The 18,939-nt window shown below is 42.3% G+C and overlaps 1 protein-coding gene across 1 annotated transcript in view; it reads right to left on the bottom strand.

Annotated features, from left to right (window-relative positions):
* Positions 1-18,939, bottom strand: part of eipr1 (EARP complex and GARP complex interacting protein 1) — a 188,309-nt gene that overhangs the window by 57,255 nt on the left and 112,115 nt on the right. Inside the window, exon 6 of the mRNA XM_034159772.1 lies at positions 11,806-11,942. Within this exon, the coding sequence (XP_034015663.1) occupies positions 11,806-11,942 (137 nt within the window). The remainder of the gene's footprint in view (positions 1-11,805; positions 11,943-18,939) is intronic.

Raw genomic sequence — 18,939 nt, 5'->3', positions numbered from 1 at the left:
AGAGTATCTCGTCAATAGTTTTACATCCTCATTGAAGGCAACTTTGGATGCTGTAGCTCCTCTAAAAAAGAGAGCTTTAAATCAGAAGTGCCTGACTCCGTGGTATAACTCACAAACTCGTAGCTTAAAGCAGATAACCCGTAAGTTGGACAGGAAATGGCGTCTCACTAATTTAGAAGATCTTCACTTAGCCTGGAAAAAGAGTCTGTTGCTCTATAAAAAAAAGCCCTCCGTAAAGCTAGGACATCTTTCTACTCATCACTAATTGAAGAAAATAAGAACAACCCCAGGTTTCTTTTCAGCACTGTGATGAGCCCTACCATTATTTAATGCTTCGATCTTAAATATGATCAATCTATCTTTGTTAGTTGGCTATGTACCACAGGCTTTTAAGGTGGCAGTAATTAAACCATTACTTAAAAAGCCATCACTTGACCCAGCTATCTTAGCTAATTATAGGCCAATCTCCAACCTTCCTTTTCTCTCAAAAATTCTTGAAAGGGTAGTTGTAAAACAGCTAACTGATCATCTGCAGAGGAATGGTCTATTTGAAGAGTTTCAGTCAGGTTTTAGAATTCATCATAGTACAGAAACAGCATTAGTGAAGGTTACAAATGATCTTCTTATGGCCTCGGACAGTGGACTCACCTCTGTGCTTGTTCTGTTAGACCTCAGTGCTGCTTTTGATACTGTTGACCATAAAATTTTATTACAGAGATTAGAGCATGCCATAGGTATTAAAGGCACTGTGCTGCGGTGGTTTGAATCATATTTGTCTAATAGATTACAATTTGTTCATGTAAATGGGGAATCTTCTTCACAGACTAAAGTTAATTATGGAGTTCCACAAGGTTCTGTGCTAGGACCAATTTTATTCACTTTATACATGCTTCCCTTAGGCAGTATGATTAGACGGTATTGCTTAAATTTTCATTGTTACGCAGATGATACCCAGCTTTATCTATCCATGAAGCCAGAGGACACACACCAATTAGCTAAACTGCAGGATTGTCTTACAGACATAAAGACATGGATGACCTCTAATTTCCTGCTTTTAAACTCAGATAAAACTGAAATTATTGTACTTGGCCCCACAAATCTTAGAAACATGGTGTCTAACCAGATCCTTACTCTGGATGGCATTACTCTGACCTCTAGTAATACTGTGAGAAATCTTGGAGTCATTTTTGATCAGGATATGTCATTCAAAGCGCATATAAACAAATATGTAGGACTGGGGTTTTACATAATTATTGTATGGCCTTGCCTTACAATATAAAGCGCCTTGGGGCAACTGTTTGTTGTGATTTGGCGCTATATAAAAAAATTGATTGATTGATTGACTGGGCATGGACGGAGGGCCTCTGAAAATGCATACTGCCCTCCAAAAGAATGTTATTGTATTATTAGTTCACAGGGGTGCTGACAGATGTGTTTAAGATCTCCCTCTCCCAGGCTGTGGTGCCAACATGCTTCAAGATGACCACCGTCATTCCTGTACCTAAGACTTCCACAGCATCATGCATGACTGATTACCGCCCTGTGGCGCTCACCCCGATAGTCAATAAGTGCGTTGAGCGGCTGGTGTTCACCCACTTAAAAGGGCACCATCAATATCAATGTGGACCCTCATTCATACACTTCCAGAAAAAATAGGTGCACATCTGATGTAGTGCCGGCAGATGTCCATCAGGCCCTCACCCACCTGGAGAGCAAGGACGCATACTGTATGTCAGGCTTCTCTTCCTAGACTTCAGTTCAGCCTTTAATTCGATCATTCCACAGACCCTCATAAACAAGCTGGCACTACTGGGTCTTAGACCATCACTGCAATGTGGTACTGGACTTTCTGACCAACAGGACACAGTAAGTGATGACCCATGGACGCTCATCTTTATGCACTATCCTATACTGCTGTGCCTGTATTGGTGGGCTCCAGCTTCAAGTCTGCACATTACTGACAACCTCACCTGGTCCAACAACACAGCTAGCTGACACAGATGATAAGTGAAGTGCAGTTTTAAGCAGAAACGATGTGATAATCTGTGAACCGCGGCTAATGACACATGCGCCGTGAAAGCAGGGCGGAACGATTTTTAGGGGGGACCTTTCAGTCAGCAACACCGGATTCTGGATCAAGTTTCACTTTATACAGGCTTTGAAGGATTACTTCAGAACTACTTAACAGATTCTCACCAAATTTGCACCACAGATAGATATTAGGACATGGAAGACTCCATTACATTTTGGAGGTGATCTAGATTTGGATTGGCAGACATCAGAAATCTCTGATTGCGCTTGTTTACTTTTTTTTACTTTAATGCCTTCACCAGGCCATGAGTACGGAATTTCAGTCCTTTTGGGCATTACATGCTGGAATAAAAATAAATTAACCTTAACTGTGACTTTGATAAGGAGAGGGATGCTGAGGATAGAGCCACCAGGCAGGAAGAGAAGAGGGAGGCCAAAGAGGAGGTTTATGGATATGTTGAGGTGGGACATGCAGGTGGTTGGTGTGACAGAGGAAGATGCAAGAGGACAGGGTGAGATGGAGATTGATGATCTGCTGTTGCGATGCCTAACCGGAACAGCCAAAAGAAGAAGATATCAGAGGGACAGGGCAGATAGGACGGTCTTGGACAAAATCAGAGAGGCAAGATTGAGATGGTTAGGACTTGTGCAAAAGTGGGACAAGGAGTATACTGGGAGAAGTAGGCTAATGCTGAAGGTGCCAGGCAGAAAGAGAGTAGGGAAGATGATGTTGTTGATGGAGAACGTGCAAATGGTTTGGTGTGACAGAGGAGGATGCAAAGGACAGAGTGAGACATAGATGGATGATCAAGTCTGCCAAACTCTAAAAGGAGCAGCTGAAAGAAGAAGACCAAGATGAGGCTGTTCTCTTTGCATTGCATTTTATGGCTGATATACAAGGTCTGTCCAAAAAGTATCAGACCTTTTTATTTTTTTCAAAAACCATATGGATTTGAATCATGTGTGCTTGCATGAGCCAACCTTGAACCTTCATGCGCATGCGTGATTTTTTTCATGCCCGTCGGTTGCATCATTCCCCTGTGAGCAGGCTTTGTGTGAGCACTGGTCCACCCCCCTCATTGGATTTTCATTGCGAGGACAATGTCTGAACAATTTGGAGCTTTGCTGCATCAAATTTTTCCAGAAACTGTGAGAGACAGCCAGGTGGAAACCATTAGTAAGATTCAGACGGCTTTCGGTGACAATCCTATGGGCATCACACAGATTAAGGAGTGTTACAACCGGTTTAAAGACGGCGCACAATGGTGGAGGGTGTGCCGCGCTCCGAGCGGCCATCAACAGGCTGAAACGACCAGATCATTTCCAAAGTGAACGCTGTGTTGATCCGGGACGTCGTCTGACTACCAGAGAAATTGCAAAAGAGGTGGACATCAGCACTTTTTTGGCACATTCCACTGTTACAGGAGATTTTGTAATGAAAGACATGCGGAAGTTGGAAGTCTCACAGGACATGTTGTGACATGTCCAACTCTTACACAATTCCTCTGATACTCATTCGACGGAAAAGCCACCGAAAGCCGTCTGAATCTTCCGAATGGTTTCCACCTGGCTGTCTCTCACAGTTTCTGGAAAAATTTGACTCAGCGCTGCTCCAATCGTTCAGACATTTTCCTTGCAATGAAAATCCAACGAGGGGGGAGGACCAGTGCTCACTCAAAGCCTACTCACAGGCGAATGACGCAACCGACAGGCGTGAAAAAAATCACGCATGCACACGAAGGTTCAAGCTTGGCTCATGCAAGCACACGTGATTCAAATCCATAAGGTTTTTGAAAAAAATAAAAAGGTCTGATACTTTTTGGACAGACCTCGTATGTATCTAAAATGTATGAAAGCATATTTTGAGACTGGTGGCCTGTCCAGGGTGTTGCCCAGTGACTGCTGGGATAGCCCTCTGAATCTTAACTGGCATAAGAAAATGGACAGATGGATGGATGTACAGAACATTCTGAAAATACGGCCATTTCATTTACACCTCAGGGGACGCCTGTGGTACAAATACAAAGTTGTCAATCATGTATTATAAGGATCTTATTTAGTTCCCCAGAATGTGTCCAGACAAGCAAACAGACAGATGCAAGCACAAGGACATTACATATGTCCTGAATATTATGCTTACTGTGGTATGACATCAAAACACTGTTAAAAATGTCTCATCTAGACAACTGTCTCATTTGGCTTGGGAAAGAAAAACAAGGTCAATTTGAATATAAAGGTAAAGCCCTGGTCCTACTGAATAATAAATGATGAATAATGAGCCAAATAGCATGTTTTTTGGTATGAGTGGAGTTGTTCAACAAACATGGGAGAACAGAGGCAGAATATTCAGCTAACGAGGTTTATCTCCGAGCGTGGCATTAATTTCAGGAAGTTCAAAATTTAGCAAAAACAGCAGACATAAAATAATTATAAATAAAATAATTATTTTGTAGCGGATTAATCATTTTCACTCAGAGTTTGGATGTTGAAAACACCTGTCGCTTCCAAAAACACAGGACTCTTTCATCTGCAGCTTTTCTTTCCTTTCTCTCTCATGCGCTGCATGAGGTGGAGAACATATTTGGAACAGCCTAAAAGGTAATTATTTGTAATGTTTATATTGTAACGGCTTGGTAAAACAGTTGCATGTTCATTCCTTCTTATGAGCAGCTGTAAAAGTATGTTTATGATAGATTTAACATCTCGTTATAATCGATCAGATGAACTGCGCTGTGTGTGCTGACGCAATCACTTGTAGTGTTTTTTAATCGGAATGAGGAATGTGGAATGTTCATATGCGTGGCTCATTATTTGAATAATCAGTGAAATTTCTGAATTATTATTAATTATTATTAATAATTATAATTAATTATTAATCATTATTCATGGCGTTATTATTCAGTGGGATCAAAGCTTCACTGGAAAAGAACAGAAGCCAGGATCCTTTTGGAGGAATGTAAGACCAACAGGCCAGTTATGAGCTTGGGCAGTGTCTGGGGTGGTATCTCTCTGGCTTTGGTTTGTTTCCTAGTAGCTGTGTCCCTTGTTGACTTCGTGGGAGGTGCCCTGTGTGCCTGCATCCTTTTAACACATGAGAGCCCCCAAGGTTGGTGCAGGGCTTCTGAAGATAGTGTCTGAGACGAGAAGACACCACTCTGGGTCCCACTGGACTGCAAGGTGTAGTTGAATTTTAAACCATGTCTTTGGACTAACTCTGGGGGAAAGTTCCAGTGACTGCACGGAAACAACACAAGCCAGGATCCTTTTGTGGACACATAAGACCAACAGGTCATTTATGAGCTTGGGCAGTATCTGGCGTGATATCAATCTAGCTTACCTGGATATGTTTCCCAACAGCTATGTCCCTTGATACTATAAGCGTGTGTGTGTGTGTGTCGGGGGGGAGCTCTGTGTGCTTGCATCCTTGCAATGCATCAGTGCGCCAAAGGTGGTGCAGGTCTGCTGAAAATCATTGATGAACTAAGATGATACCACTCTGGGTCCAACTGGACTTCAAGGTGTATTTGAAGACTATAAGGTACTGCATGGTACTTCCTCTACTGGTTAAGTTGTCTCTTAAAGTTAAAATGGTGTGCTTTGCATTCAGGTTGATGTCATGCATGAGGCTGTGGTCTCTTCCTCCACCCTTCCATACTTAAATGCATCTTTCTGAATAGCAGAGCGGGAGGACAAGAGCCAAGACCAAGCATGCAGGAACCATTCATTTGATTGTGGGCTGCTGAGAATTGATATCAGTCACTCTACTATCTTATCTGAGCCGATGATACACATCTTGTAAATATATTCAGTCTCCCTCTCTCTCGCTCTCTCTCTCTCTACCAGCTCCCCTCTCAATCTCTTCAGCACTTTGCTGTTATCATGGCAATCGATAGCAGGATGATTATTATTCCTCTGGCAAAGCCCACACACATACACACACATGCTGACCTCAGTCATCACACGCGTCTTTTTCACTCTCACACGCGTAAACAAACACACAGTGCACACACATAGGCACAGCCAGAGGTAGCAACGTGAGCTGCTGATAATCTGCAGTTACAAGGTTAATGTGTGGTAGTACACATGCTCCATGTCAAGCAAGAACACTCGCCTTACTGCTGCTGTCACCACCTCACACTTTATCATGTACTGATGAGGAGTGTACACACACAACTCAACACCTCCATCAACATCTACATGGAAACAAAAAGTCTGAAAAAACTAACAGGACATTATCAGCCTTCTCAGTGTTGTCACTTTACTCCATAGAAACCTTTGGCCTTGTATCACATAATTTTATCAGGAGTAATAGTTTGGGAGATCCTGCAACAAATACTCCGGTGTGACTAATATCAGATTAAATAGAACTTTATTGATCCAGGTTCCAGCAGCATTGTATAGCAGCACACAGGGTAAGAAGCACACAAAAGTATCAAAAGTAAAAGTAAAACAAAAAACAAAAAAAACAGTTTGCAAACATAAATATAACTACACAAATATAAATACCAGACATACTAATCAATACTGGTTTACTGGCTACTGCTGTTGCTCTCCTTCCCGTCCCTTCTTCCTGTCACTCCTCCTCCTCGAGTGAGGAGTTGTACAGTCTGATGTCCTGAGGGACAAAGGAGTTTTTCAGTTTGTTGGTCCTGCACTTTGGAAGGAGCAGTCTGTGACTGAAGAGGCTCCACTGGTTGCTGATGATGGTGTGCAGAGGGTGACTGGCATCATCCATAATGCCCAGCAGTTTGTCCAGTGTTCTCTTCTCTGCCACCGATGTGCTGCCCCCCACTGGCACACCATGGTGTAAAAGAGGACACTGGCTACTATGGACTGGGAGAACATCCACGTTTCCTGCAGATGTTAAATGACCGCAGCGTCCTCAAAAAGTACAACCTGCTTGGTCCCTTTCTGTACAGGTGGTTGGTGTGGATAGTGTGTGTATGCCCGCCCCCCCCCCCCCCAAAAAAAATCACAAGATAATTAATAATAATAATAATTATTATTATTATAACTATTTATATACTGTAGGGTTTTCCCAAGAATCAAAGTACTAAACTAGATAGTAGGTAGTAAGTCCCTTCGGCTGCCACAGTAAATCCGAGGTGAATCTGCATGTTGAATTGGCACAAGTTTTCTCCAGATGCCCTTCCTGACGCAACTCTACATTACATGGAGAAATGTGGCAGGGGTGAGGTTTGAACAAGGAACCTTCTGCACTAAAACCAGGTGCACTAACCACATGGTCACCATCCCTGTGTAGCACCAAACAAGATCAACTCCAATAATAATAAAAGAATAAATGCCAGCAATAAAAAGTACCCTAAAACAGTGCACAAATATCTTAAATTAAAACTCTGATGATCCAGAAAAAAAGTTCTGTTATATACATGTTTCATTCCTCTTCAAGAGGCATTTTTGACAGGTGTGACCTATACTCGGGTGCAACATATACTCCAGAAAATATGGAAATCCACATGTACGTAGAAATCACAATTAACTACACCTACAAATTTGTTTGTGACACATGATTAACTTATGAAAATTCAAAAATAATTAGCAGCATGCGGCCGCTCCATTGTGTGCACACCTCATTCCATCACATCTCAGACAATAAGCAGAGTAGGTCCTGATTGGTAGGTCCTTGGCTGGGAGACCACTCAGGAACACCAATTCTGTGAGCATTTCGCCATGTGGAAGTGGAGTTGTGTCAGTAAGGGCATCCAATGTAAAACTTGTGCCAAATCCTCATGCAGATCTCTAGTGGATCAACTGTGGCAACCTTGAGCAAAAGAAAAAAAAAAGCAGACTACTCTGATAAAGAGAGGATGGGGCCTGCATATTTTCTGCCACAGTTCTGGTAAATGGCACAAAATCTGAATCCTTCAGTGTCATCTCTCCTAAGATCTTCATTATTTTTGTGGTAGCAATCCTCCACCTGATCAAGGACAAGGTGCCAACATTAACTGACATCTTGTACCTGAGCCGACTGATGGCCAACAAGAAAATCACCACCATGTCACACCTGGACTTCCAGTATGCCCATTTAACCTCTGTGTTGTGTTTGTTGTCTCCACTCCATCGTGCCATTATCGCAATGCGAACTCGCGATTTCTGGCATGGGAGGCAGACGCTCTAACCATGAGGCCAAAACCCATGGGCCCTGGCCTCTGTGGCCACAGTGTTGTTTGCCTTTGGGGAGTGACCTTTACTGACTACCGTACACACAGTGACTCCCGCTGGCCTCCATCACACCCACGACAGGAGCATGTCATCCTTTACAGTAAATCAGTAAATCTTTGAAACCTTCGACGAAGCCTACACCAAGGCAAGCCTTCACATCATCCTGAAGAAGACACAGGTCTTGTATCACCCACCACCCAACATGATCAATCCAAAGCTTCCTGCTGTGAAACTGCAGAGACAGGTCCTGGAGGACGTGACCCACTTTCCATACCTGGGCAGCAATGTGTCATCAAACAGCAACATTGATGACGAGATACAACACTGACTCAAGTGTGCAGGAATTGCCTTCAACCGGCTTTGCATCTGTGTTTTCAACATCAGAGACTTTCGACACAAGACAAAACTCCTCACCTACAGAGCTGTTGTCATGCCAACCCTGCTGTATGGATCTGAGACCTGCAGCACCTACGGCCACCTCCTGAAGATCGTTGAGTGATACCAACATCAGTGTCCTGGTTGAAGCCAAGCTCCAGAGCATTGAGTGTGTCATCATCAAGAGCCATCTTCAGTGTGTAGGTCACAACGTCAGAATGGCTGACAGCCAAGTTCCCCAGTGGATCTTCTACTCCCAGTTGAGCGAAGGAAAACAGTTCAGAGGAGGGCAGAAGAAATGCTATAAAGACCTCCTGAAACAAGCCTCAAGAACTGCTCCATCGACTGGAAGGCCTGGGAAGAACAAGGGAGGGATCGAGCCAGCTGACGAGCAATGATCCACACTGGAGTGGAAGTCTTTGAAAAAAATGCAAACGATCAACACACAGGAGAAGAGGACAAAGAGCAAGATCCTGACTTGTAGAAGCTTCCCGCCACAAGCTCATGCAGCATCTGTTAGAAACAGTGCATGTTAAGACTGGGCTTCATCCCATCTGTGAATCAATCACGAGTCTTCTTTGCCACCAAGGAACTGTCGCAATGATGATGACGTGGCTGCTCCATTCTCCTTTAGAGCCATGTAAAAATGACACCCAAAAGCAAAAGAAAACAAAAACACTATATTCAATCAATTCAATTCAATCAATTTTTTTATATAGCGCCAAATCACAACAAACAGTTGCCCCAAGGCGCTTTATAGTGTAAGGCAAGGCCATACAATAATTATGTTAAATGCAGAGTGGTGCATACAGAGCAAAAAGAGAAAGAAACAGTGCATCATGGGAACCCCCCAGCAGTCTACGTCTATAGCAGCATAACTAAGGGATGGTTCAGGGTCACCTGATCCAGCCCTAACTATAAGCTTTAGTAAAAAGGAAAGTTTTAAGCCTAATCTTAAAAGTAGAGAGGGTGTCTGTCTCCCTGATCTGAATTGGGAGCTGGTTCCACAGGAGAGGAGCCTGAAAGCTGAAGGCTCTGCCTCCCATTCTACTCTTACAAACCCTAGGAACTACAAGTAAGCCTGCAGTCTGAGAGCGAAGCGCTCTATTGGGGTGATATGGTACTACGAGGTCCCTAAGATAAGATGGGACCTGATTATTCAAAACCTTATAAGTAAGAAGAAGAATTTTAAATTCTATTCTAGAATTAACAGGAAGCCAATGAAGAGAGGCCAATATGGGTGAGATATGCTCTCTCCTTCTAGTCCCCGTCAGTACTCTAGCTGCAGCATTTTGAATTAACTGAAGGCTTTTTAGGGAACTTTTAGGACAACCTGATAATAATGAATTACAATAGACCAGCCTAGAGGAAATAAATGCATAAATTAGTTTTTCAGCATCACTCTGAGACAAGACCTTTCTGATTTTAGAGATATTGCGTAAATGCAAAAAGGCAGTCCTACATATTTGTTTAATATGCGCTTTGAATGACATATCCTGATCAAAAATGACTCCACGATTTCTCACAGTATTACTAGAGGTCAGGGTAATGCCATCCAGAGTAAGGATCTGGTTAGACACCATGTTTCTAAGATTTGTGGGGCCAAGTACAATAACTTCAGTTTTATCTGAGTTTAAAAGCAGGAAATTAGAGGTCATCCATGTCTTTATGTCTGTAAGACAATCCTGCAGTTTAGCTAATTGGTGTGTGTCCTCTGGCTTCATGGATAGATAAAGCTGGGTATCATCTGCGTAACAATGAAAATTTAAGCAATACCGTCTAATAATACTGCCTAAGGGAAGCATGTATAAAGTGAATAAAATTGGTCCTAGCACAGAACCTTGTGGAACTCCATAATTAACTTTAGTCTGTGAAGAAGATTCCCCATTTACATGAACAAATTGTAATCTATTAGACAAATATGATTCAAACCACCGCAGCGCAGTGCCTTTAATACCTATGGCATGCTCTAATCTCTGTAATAAAATTTTATGGTCAACAGTATCAAAAGCAGCACTGAGGTCTAACAGAACAAGCACAGAGATGAGTCCACTGTCCGAGGCCATAAGAAGATCATTTGTAACCTTCACTAATGCTGTTTCTGTACTATGATGAATTCTAAAACCTGACTGAAACTCTTCAAATAGACCATTCCTCTGCAGATGATCAGTTAGCTGTTTTACAACTACCCTTTCAAGAATTTTTGAGAGAAAAGGAAGGTTGGAGATTGGCCTATAATTAGCTAAGATAGCTGGGTCAAGTGATGGCTTTTTAAGTAATGGTTTAATTACTGCCACCTTAAAAGCCTGTGGTACATAGCCAACTAACAAAGATAGATTGATCATATTTAAGATCGAAGCATTAAATAATGGTAGGGCTTCCTTGAGCAGCCTGGTAGGAATGGGGTCTAATAAACATGATTATGATTATGTATATGCCTTACAATGCAGTCCTGAGATGACTGTCACACCCACTTTACACTCATTTACACCGACTTTGACTGGCTGGGCCAATGACACACGTGACCTTAGTGAATCTTGGATTGTCAACAACACGGCAAAGGATAAATGCCTAGAATTCGTCACCGGTAAAGGTTAGCAAGAGCCAGCATAGAGATGCCTCAATGCCTCGGACCCCAGTAACAAGAAAAGACCAAGAGGATGTCCGTGTATCACCGGGTGAGGCACATAAATGGTTGCTTGTCTGCCTGGGAGCTCCCAACCAGGACCCAGGGCGGGTATGTAGTGTGGTGGATGTGACAATTTGTGACACCAGCGTGTGCTCCCTCCAAACCTGTCCTGGCCTGGTTACATGTTTGGGTATGTATGGTAATTGGGGGAAATTGTGGAAAAATAACAAACTTGTTACTCTCAAATCAAATAATCTTTGTCACATTTTAATGCAAAATGTCCTTTAAAGCGAAAACATACTTGATTTTGCTGAAACACTTTTTCAATCCTGATGCTGATAAATCAATGCCTTTGAGATTCTTTGTCCTGACACAAGCTTAACTGAGTGTATGTGATATTATCAAGTGAAGCAACTGTACTTTAAATTTGCAGAAAAAAAGATCAATAGCATGAAATAAGGGCAGTGCTCGTTATTGAAAAAAAAGAAAAGGAGAAAAAAAAACAACAACATCATCATCAACAACACAAACATAAAAGACGCAGTATGACGCAGCGGGATATTGTGTTTTCTACAAACAGAGCTCACCTCATGGTGCGCAGGTCCCAGCCTCGTATAGCGGTGTCATTAGCTGTGGCGAGCTGGCTGCAGTTATGATGAGGACTCCACTTGCCTGAAGTGAACTTCAGCTGGCCTTTGCCCTCATGGGTGATAGTGCTGGACACCTGGAGACAACAGCAGCAGCTCTCTTAGCAAGTCTGAAGAGCAACATGAAATGCAAAAACAGCTACGACAACACCTGTCAGAATGGTGCATTTAGTCAGCGCACTGTAAGAAGTAAGTCTGATAGAAGTCCTTCAAGTACCTGGGTAGGACACCTGTATAGGATGTGCTACTTCTATGCTGATTAAATGCAGTCATACCACCTGTATAAATATTACTCAATACCTCCAGCTGGCACAATGTGTAGCGGATGAGAGTCTATGACTCCCTCTGGACTGGACACCAATCCATTCCCAGTCAAGGCTAGTACCCATTTACAGCTGGACAAACACCAGCCTATACTGGTAGACTACTCCGATCCCACACAGAGCGATCTGTTCTGTTCTCCAGTCAGCATCATTAAAGAATTCTTCAAAATTATTTTCACTAAATGTCACACATAAAGCCCAGGTTACACATAGACGGTTTTGTCGGCAAGTAGTGCGTAGACCGAAGTTCACGGTAGTTCCGGCTGTTTTTATGGTGGAAAGGGGCGGAGCGCGCGCAGCGGGGCTCCTCCTCGCTCTTTCCCCCAAAAAACTCTGTCATAATTGTGTTTAGAAACTAGTCACCATTTGTTTTATTATACATCTGTGTAGTTAATTAATAAAATATTCTCTACAGACGATTCGCTCGCGCGCACGTAAAAAAAAGAAAGAAAAAAAGAAACTCCGCTCCCTGCTGCTGCTGTTTGCTGCGGGGCTCCTCCTCGCTCTTTCCCCCAAAAAACTCTGTCATAATTGTGTTTATAAGCCAGTCACCATTTGCTTTATTATACAGCTGTGTAGCTAATAAGCAAAATAATCTCCAGGACGATTCGCGCGTGCACGTACGTAAAATAAAAATAAAAAAAAACCTCTGCTCCACGCTGCTGTGGTGCTGCTGCTTGCTCCAAAAACTCTGTCATGATTGTAAAATAAAGGACAAAAGAGACATAAGTCCTGCTCACAGGCTGCTACCAGATACAGGACATGTTCACATCTTCAAACTCCAGACATCTCCACGTCACTACATATTCAGTCCCTGATTGGTCATCGCAGCGCGACGAGAACGGCGGCACTACAGGAAGCGGGAGGATGAAACAGCGATTAAAAAGTATCAAACGCCGTTGTTCGCGTTGTCACTGTCGTCACAGGAGGTCTCCGGAAGCACTCCCGGAATTATTCGACATGTTGAATAATTTTTTCGACGATTCCCGGTAAAGCCGGAACTAAGCCACGCCCCCTAATGCCGGCATTAACAACGGCGTGTGATCCTTAAGACGGCCAAAAACTCTTCCGGGACGCTTCCGGGAGCTCTTACCGTCTGTGTGTAAACGGGGCTTAAGACTACAATCATTTTTTGTGACATTGTGTCATAATATTTTCGGGCATTTTGGCACACCACCTGCCTGATCATTTACGTCACAAAAATAATAATCACAAAAGCACGACAAATATTGTCAGAATCACTGTTATTTCCTCTGTCTTAGATAAGAATGAAATGCTCTCACAATGACAGCATCCCTCATAATGAGCAGAAGAACATTTTCCTGCCTGTGGTGTCCAATAGCATAGAGATGAGTATGTTCTGTTCTCCTTTGATGTGTAGGAGTAACATTAATTTTAACAGAACCAACCGTCCCTCTTTTGGAGCTTTTGTGGGTAACATAATGCACCAGTGTGTTCAGTCAGGAGACCCCTCGCCTTTGGTTCTCTGTGCTCCCATAACAGTGATCCATGCAGAACGCTCAGACACTTATGGATCAACTGAAAGAGTCACTGAGGGCCTGAACACTGATGAGTATTGAAAACTGAATCCAACTGCCAATAAAACATGACAGAGTGATTAATTCTCTTGCACTGGTAAGAGCTTCAGGCTTAAACACGAAAAATGTAGTTAAGTCAGTGAGTTAGTCCCAACCAGCTTTAGTAGACCCGTTATTGTCTACTACAATAACCCCAATAACGTTATTATGTTCTAACAGACCAAAGTACAACCCCAATTCCAATGACGTTGGGACGTTGTGTAAAATGTAAATAAAAACATAATACAATGATTTGCAAATCATCTTCAACCTATATTCAATTGAATACACCACAAAGACAAGATATTTAATGTTCAAACTGATAAACTTTATTGTTTTTGTGCAAATATTTGCTCATTTTGAAATGGATGCCTGCAACACATATCAAAAAAGTTGGGACAGGGCAACACAAGACTGGGAAAGTTGATGAATGCTCAAAGAACACCAAATTGGAAGCATGTGAGTGTCATGATTGGGTATAAAAGGAGCATCCCCAAAAGGCTCAGGCGTTCACAAGCAAAGATGTGGTGAGGATCACCACTTTGTGAACAACTGCGTGAAAAAAATAGTCCAACAGTTTAAGAACAATCTTTCTCAATGTTCAATTGCAAGAAATTTAAGGATTTCATCATCTACAGTCCATAATATAAATCAGAAGCATCAGAGAATCTGGAGAACTTTCTACACGTAAGCAGCAGGGCCAAAAACCAACATTGAATGCCCGTGACCTTCGATCCCTCAGGCGGCACTGCATTAAAAACCGACATCATTGTGTAGGATCTTACCGCGTGGGCTCAGGAACACTTCAGAAAACCACTGTCAGTTAACACAGTTCGTCGCTACATCTACAAGTGCAAGTTAAAACTCTACCATGCAAAGTGAAAGCCATACATCAACAACAACATCCAGAAACACCACCACCTTCTCTGGGCCCGAGCTCATTTGAAATGGACAGACCCAAAGTGGAAAGTGTGCTGTGGTCTGATGAGTCCACATTTCAAATTGTTTTTGTAAATCATGGATGTTGTGTCCAATGGACAAAAGAGGGGAAGATTGTTACCAGTGCAAAGTTCAAAAGCCAGCATCTGTGATGGTATGGGGGTGTGTTGGTGCCCATACCATCTGAGGTATGGAGCAACACATGCTGCCATCCAAGCAACGTCTTTTTCAGGGACGTCCCTCCTTATTTCAGCAAGACAATGCCAAGCCACATTCTGCACGTGTTACAATAGTGTGGCTCTGTAGTAAAAGAGTGCGGGGACTAGACTGGCCTTCCTGGAGTCCAGACCTGTGGCCCATTGAAAATGTGTGGTGCATTATGAAGCGCAAAATATGACAATGGAGACCCCGGACTGTTGAACAACTGAAGTCGTACATCAAGCAAGAATGGGAAAGAATTCCACCTACAAAGCTTCAACAATTAGTGTCCTCAGTTCCCAAACGCTTATTGAGTGTTGTTAGAAGGAAAGGTGATGTAACACAGTGGTAAACATACCACTGTCCCAACTTTTTTGAAATGTCTTGCAGGCATCCATTTCAAAATGAGCAAATATTCGCACAAAAAAATAAAGTTTATCAGTTATAACATTAAATATCTTGTCTTTGTGGTGTATTCAACTGAATATAGGTTGAAGAGGATTTGCAAATCATTGTATTCTGTTTTTATTTACATTTTACACAATGTCCCAACTTCATTGGAATTGGGGTTGTAAAAGAACATATAATTAAGAAAAATCCAGTTGCATCTGGTGAACTTTGATGAACCAGATGGATCAAAATGGCAACTTTGATTTGCCTATGTAATATCCTATAGACAAGTCTTGCCACCTGCTGGATAGTTAGTGGATGCTGGATAAATGATCAAAAATTAGCTGTCTGTGTTCACCACTGTGCTCCACCCAGCTGGCACGCTAGCAAACACGGGAAGAAACCCAACACAACAACAGTACGGCAAAATAAAACTGGAAGTACAGAATGGATAGAATGTGTGGCCGGGGATGGTACCAAAACCATTCATCGATACGGCAAATTTGTGATGGCAAACTCAAAATTCTGCTTTAACACATTTCAAAACCTTTGAAACACCTGTGTTGAGTCTGTATCACAAGGAAGACAACCCGAGCTGTGTTCAGTGGGGCCCGAATATGTCATCAGCTGTTTACAAATGTTTCATTTGAACGTTCTGTACCCACCAACTCCCGTCTTGAAATATATTAAAACTGAAGTGAATGAAGTCTGATCACAATGTTTTTGAATTTCATATTTTCAAGCTACAGGTAGCGTACTGTTTGTATGAGCAGATGCTGCAGGTTTCAAATGGTTTCAGTTTAATGAGACCACATTAAAGTGATAAAATGCCATTATATCAAAAAAATTAAGAGTGGTGAAGCTGATTCGAGTTAAACTGCAACGTTTACTGTAACCCTTGTCTGGAGTATTGGTCACATTTTTTTTCTTTTTTTTTTGCTAGTTTGGAAAGCTATTTACAGTGAGGAAAATAAGTATTTGAACACCCTGCGATTTTGCAAGTTCTCCCACTGAGAAATCATGGAGGGGTCTGAAATTTTTGTCTTAGGTGCACGTCCACTGTGAGAGACATAATCTTAAAAAAACAAAACAAAAAACAAATAATCCAGAAATCACAATGTATGATTTTTTAATAAATAATTTGTATGTTACTGCTGCAAATAAGTATTTGAACACCTGTGAAAATCAATGTTAATATTTGGTACAGTAGCGTTTAGTAGAGAAGCTGGAATCTTCGACTAGACTGGGTTGCTTGACGCAAGGACGTTTTGCTTCAAATCGCAGAAGCGAGGAAGCTTCTGCGATTTGAAGCAAAATGTCCTTGCGTCGATTTGAAGCAAAATGTCCTTGCGTCAAGCAACCCAGTCTAGTCGAAGATTCAAGCTTCTCTACTATGGAAACCACCTGGACAACTGAGAGCCTTCACAGAAATACAGTAGCCTTTGTTTGCAATTACAGAGGTCAAACATTTCCTGTAGTTGTTCACCAGGTTTTCACACACTGCAGCAGGGATTTTGGTCCACCCCTCCATAACGATCTGCACTAGATCTTTCTGGTTTGGAGTTTCAGCTCCCTCCAAAGATTTTCTATTGAGTTCAGGTCTGGAGACTGGCCAGGCCACTCCAGGACCTTGAAATGCTTCTTACGGAGCCCCTCCTTAGTTGCCCTGGCTGTGTGTTTGGGGTCATTGTCATGCTGGAAGACCCAGCCATGACCCATCTTTTGTGCTCTTATTAAGGGAATCTCGCAATACATGACCCCATCCATCCTTCCTTCAATACGGTGCAGTCACCCTGTCTCCTTTGCAGAATAGCACCCCCAGAGTATGATGTTTCCACCCCCATGCTTCACGGTTGGGATGGTTTTCTTGGGGTTGTTCTCATCCTCTAAACATGGTAAGTGGAGTTGATTCCAAAAAGCTCTATTCTGGTCTCATCTGACCACATGACCTTCTCCCATGCCTCCTCTGGATCATCCAGATGGTCAATGGTGAACTTCAAATGGGCCTGGACATGTGCTGGCTTGAGCAGGGGGACCTTGCTGCCCTGCAGGATTTTAAACCATGACAGCATCATGTGTTACTAATGTAATCTTTGTGACTGTGGTCCCAGCTCTCTTCAGGTCATTGACCAGGTCCTCCTGTGTAGTTTTGAGCTTTCTCAGAATCATCCTTACCCACAAAGTGAGATCTTGCAGGGAATCACAGACCCATGTCTTCTACCAAGCTGCTTGCCTGTTGTCCTGTAGTCCATCCCAGCCTTGTGCAGGTCTACAGTTTTGTCCCTGGTGTCCTTAGGCAGCTCTTTGGTCTTGGCTATGGTGGACAGGTTAGAGTGTGATTGATTGAGTGTGTGAATAGGTGTCTTTTATACAGGTAACAAGTTCAAACAGGTACAATTAATACAGGTAAAAAGTGCAGAATAAGAGGACTTCTAAAAGAAAAATTAACAGGTCTGTGTGAGCCAGAATTCTTGCTGGTTGGTAGGGGATCAAATACTTATTTGCAGCAGTAACATACAAATAAATTATTAAAAAATCATACATTGTGATTTCCGGATGTTTTTTTTTAGATTATGTCTCTCACAGTGGACATGCACCTAAGATGAAAATTTCAGACCCCTCCATGATTTCTAAGTGGGAGAACTTGCAAAACCGCAGGGTGTTCAGATACTATTTTCCTCACTGTATATTGGGCTTTTCTGGTAATCAATGCACTAAAGAAAATACTTATACTACTACTACTTGTATATGAGTTTTTCCTCTTCAAGAGAAATTTTCAACAAGTGTGACTTATACTCCTAAACAATACGGTACCACAATTTCCAGACTATAGAGCGCACGTGAATATAAGCCACACCCACCAATTTTAAAAAGAAAAAAGGAACTGTACATAAATAGGCCACACTTGTCTATAAGCCGTGGGTCTCCATGTTGTAATATGAGATATTTACACAGAAAGATGCAAGACAGAAAGCTTTTTAAACTTTTAATTAAATATGTACTGTAAACGCTGTTTTTAATGAGCACCTCATCCAGCGTGCGCGCATGGTGTCGCGTCTCTCCACACGGACAAAAGAGTAATTTTAACTTTTTTTTTTCTTTTTATATCATGAGAAATTGTCTTTGCGTGTTGCCAGGATCACCTGGTGGTAAATGAGACTTTAAGGCGCTGTGACTTTTCCAACTTGTAGCGCAAAGACAGAGACACTGTGGGGAAGGGGGGGGGGGGGGCTCCGCTGAGTGACAGAGGCGCAACTGTAGCGCTAAGTGCCAGAGGGACTGGAATTAAAGTATTTTCGGACATTATTTTCTTCAGGACGTGTTGATGAATCCACTAAACTAACAGGTAAGACTTTATATTGCTGTGTGTGTGAACTGACGTTGCATGAGGACCGCGGCTTTCAGCCAATTAATCGACAGCATCAATTGACGTATTTCGACTTATGAGAAAGCCTGTAAAAATCCATAAATTAGCCACATGACTGTTTAAGCTGCAGTGTTCAAAACGTGTGAAAAAAGTAGCGGCTTATAGTCCAGAAATGATGGTACTTTTGGCCCCCACACATTACAAAAAACAACCATAACAACAACAAAAAATACGGATGTTGCATGTTTATCAAGCTTCCTACAGTACGTATTACTTCACC

This window comes from Thalassophryne amazonica, chromosome 19 (assembly GCF_902500255.1).
Source record: "Thalassophryne amazonica chromosome 19, fThaAma1.1, whole genome shotgun sequence".
In the NCBI taxonomy this organism is placed as follows: Eukaryota; Metazoa; Chordata; class Actinopteri; order Batrachoidiformes; family Batrachoididae; genus Thalassophryne; species Thalassophryne amazonica.
The sequence above is the reverse complement of the archived record's forward strand: the minus strand, read 5'-3'. Positions and strand labels throughout refer to the sequence as shown.